The 2,793-nt window shown below is 41.1% G+C and overlaps 1 protein-coding gene across 1 annotated transcript in view; it reads left to right on the top strand.

Moving 5' to 3' along the window:
• Window positions 1-225: 225 nt before the first annotated feature.
• The window catches only part of CUNH11orf49 (chromosome unknown C11orf49 homolog), a 301,669-nt gene continuing 299,101 nt past the window's right edge, over window positions 226-2,793 (top strand). The window contains 1 exon segment of the mRNA XM_042783230.1: window positions 226-347. Coding sequence (XP_042639164.1) covers window positions 226-347 — 122 coding nt within the window.

Below are 2,793 nucleotides of genomic sequence, written 5' to 3'. Positions count from 1 at the left end.
GCTGACCGTAATTCTTAGACCCGGGAGAATAATGACGATTCAAATGGATTCCCCACTACAGATTCCTCCGGAACCAACGTCTCAAAAATGGGAGTCCAAAGAAACCTCGACCAAGACAATACGACCTGCATCCGGAACTTGTGTGCGCAGCTTGGCCGGGCGATACGGAGACTGTTTGCGTAACACATCTTCACCTCCCATCTCTCCTCCCGCTGCGTGGGTGCCATGGCAACTGAGGGAGACCGCAACCTAGGTTCCGGAAGCTGAGGAGCTGGAGTTCTGAAGCTGTCTTGGCCAAAGGATGCTGAGTCCGGAGCGCCTAGCCCTCCCGGACTACGAGTATCTGGGTAGGCGCTTCCTTCAGCTTCGGGGAAACAAGTGGCGACGAATTAGGCCAGAGTCTAGGGAGGAGGCGGGGGCGGAGTCTGAAAGGGAACCGGTGGGAATGGGCTAGGGAAGGGCAAGGAGCGGTGTTTCAGGGCCTGAGGCCCTGCGAGGTCGTAAAAAGGATCCGGGTAGTAAAGAATGTCGAAAGTGTATGGGTTGGAGCCTTGGCAATGTGGCTTGTGTTCAAAGTGGGGCAGGTTGGAGTTGAGAATTTGGAGCCCTGTTGAGGTATTGTTGATCTGCGGGTAGTGGAGTAACCTTGGAACCTGAACTGCCACATTAGTCATAACTATTAATAAGTATTTTACCATTATAGCGGCCAGCTTACGTTTCTTATTTGAATCTTCATAACAGCCCTAAGGAGGAATTACTGGGTTTCCTTCCATTTTGCAGATGGAGAAACTGAGACTGAAGAGGTAATTTGCATAATAAGCAACACAACTAGAAGAATGGTAGGGCTAGGATGAGAACCTGGATTTGCCCATCAGAACTGGAGCTTTTGACCACTAAGGCTGTAGTACTTTATCAACACCGGAAGGTGTATAAGGCGTTTATTGGATGAAAACACACACACATATTCAAAACCTGAAAATTCTGGTTTAAGGTTTTGAATTGGCAGTATGGAAACTTGATCCGAAAGTTTATGAAATATACGAACAGGTTTATAGTGAAAAGTGCTCTCCCAACACTTTCTGCGTCTGCCCAGGTCCCGTCCGCCCTGTCCCTCAAACATGTAACCATTATTACTAGTTTCCTGTGTATCCTTCCAGAGTTTGTATTATTATGCATGTAAGGGAAAAGTACACACTTTTTCACTTAATACATCTTGGAGAACTTTCTGTATAGAGAGCTTCCTCCTCTCTCTCTAGCTATATAGTATTTAATTTACTTAACCAGTCCCCTACTGGTAGTTGTTTTTTGCCTTTTGCTATTACTGAAAGTGCTTCAATTAATAACCTTCAATTGTATTCCTTTGCAAATGTAAATGCAAGGACAAATTCCACAAAGTGGAAGTGGTAGGTCAAAGGGCATATGTGTTTGAAATATTGATAGATATTGCCAAATTATCCTCCATAGGGATTGTACTGTTTTACACTGCCACTAACAATGTAAGAAAATGCCTGTTTCCTTATAGTTTTGCCAACAAAATGTATTAAGCATTTGGATATTATCAATTGGTTAAATGACAAATGGTATCTCAGGGAAGATTTAATGTATGTTATTCTTATGAATGAAGTTGAGCATCTTTTCACAAGTTTAAGGATTATTTGATGGATAGATAAAGAGAATGACTATCCATTAATTAGCCAGAAGAGGAGAGTTATATAACATAATTTTGTATTCAAAGAATGACAATATCAGTGTTTAGCAATATCTAGACTTTTACAAGGGATTTTACGTATTTCATCTCATTTATTCATTACTCAGTGAATCTATGTAGTATTTGAAAAGCTGAGTTTATTGTTCAATTCTTTGGGTATTTGAATTATATGTCTCAATGGCTTGACATATTTGGTATACTGGTGCTTTTGGCTAGTAGAAGTTTGTGGTTCTTTTGTAAGTGGCTTTTTCAAGAATAAATCAGTGCCAAAGTTAATTAAGAATCTACAGTCAGAAAAGCAAAGGTTGAAGAGGCTTCAATGTTCATGGAATCCAACTACCCACCTAATGCTTGAACCTGACAAGTGCTCCTAAAGTGCTGTTGCATATCTAAGTGTCTTGACTCCATCCCAACCACCATCTGGACATTTATGTTGCCATATGCAGGCTCACACTTCTCACTGATTTCCTCATTTCTGTTGAGATGCCTTGTGTAAGCTGAGAACAACCCTTGCCTATTGCCATTTGCTCTCCCTTAGAGATTTGCTGTTTTAAGTGTGCTCCTCACCATTTAAAACCATCCTCTAGAGATTAATAAAATATTTCCTGACTTAAACTTTCAAACACCTATGGTTTCATTATTTATTTATTTTAAAATTATAAAGTTGCTTGCATGCATAGGCGTAGAGAAGAGAATATATTCAGAGAACAGAGAAATTGCAGAGAACAGGAAAGCCCTAGGGATTCAGTGAAACAGAAAGGCCAAAACTGAGTACTTCTTGGTAAGTGTCCAGAAACTTCTTTTAGTATTATAGTATAAATTACAAGGATTCCTACTCAATGACTGTCTATGGATTTCCCTCTCTACCTCCTAGCTAAGAATTAAGACATCCTGGTTGTAAGTGAAGGAGCCATGGTGGTATGGTGGCTAGGGCATTTGGCTGCTAGCTAGAAGGTCGGTGGTTTAAACCCGCCAGCTGCTCCACTGGAAGAAAATGAGGCAATCTACTTTCATAAAGATTTATAGCCTTGGAAACCCTATGGGTTGCTATGAGTTGGAATTGACTCAATGGCAGTGAGGTTTTT

The sequence above is a fragment of the Orycteropus afer genome, unplaced genomic scaffold (assembly GCF_000298275.1).
Source record: "Orycteropus afer afer isolate SDZICR_OR568_19922 unplaced genomic scaffold, OryAfe1.0 scaffold00756, whole genome shotgun sequence".
NCBI lineage: Eukaryota > Metazoa > Chordata > Mammalia > Tubulidentata > Orycteropodidae > Orycteropus > Orycteropus afer.
This window is presented reverse-complemented; position numbering and strand designations above follow the sequence as displayed.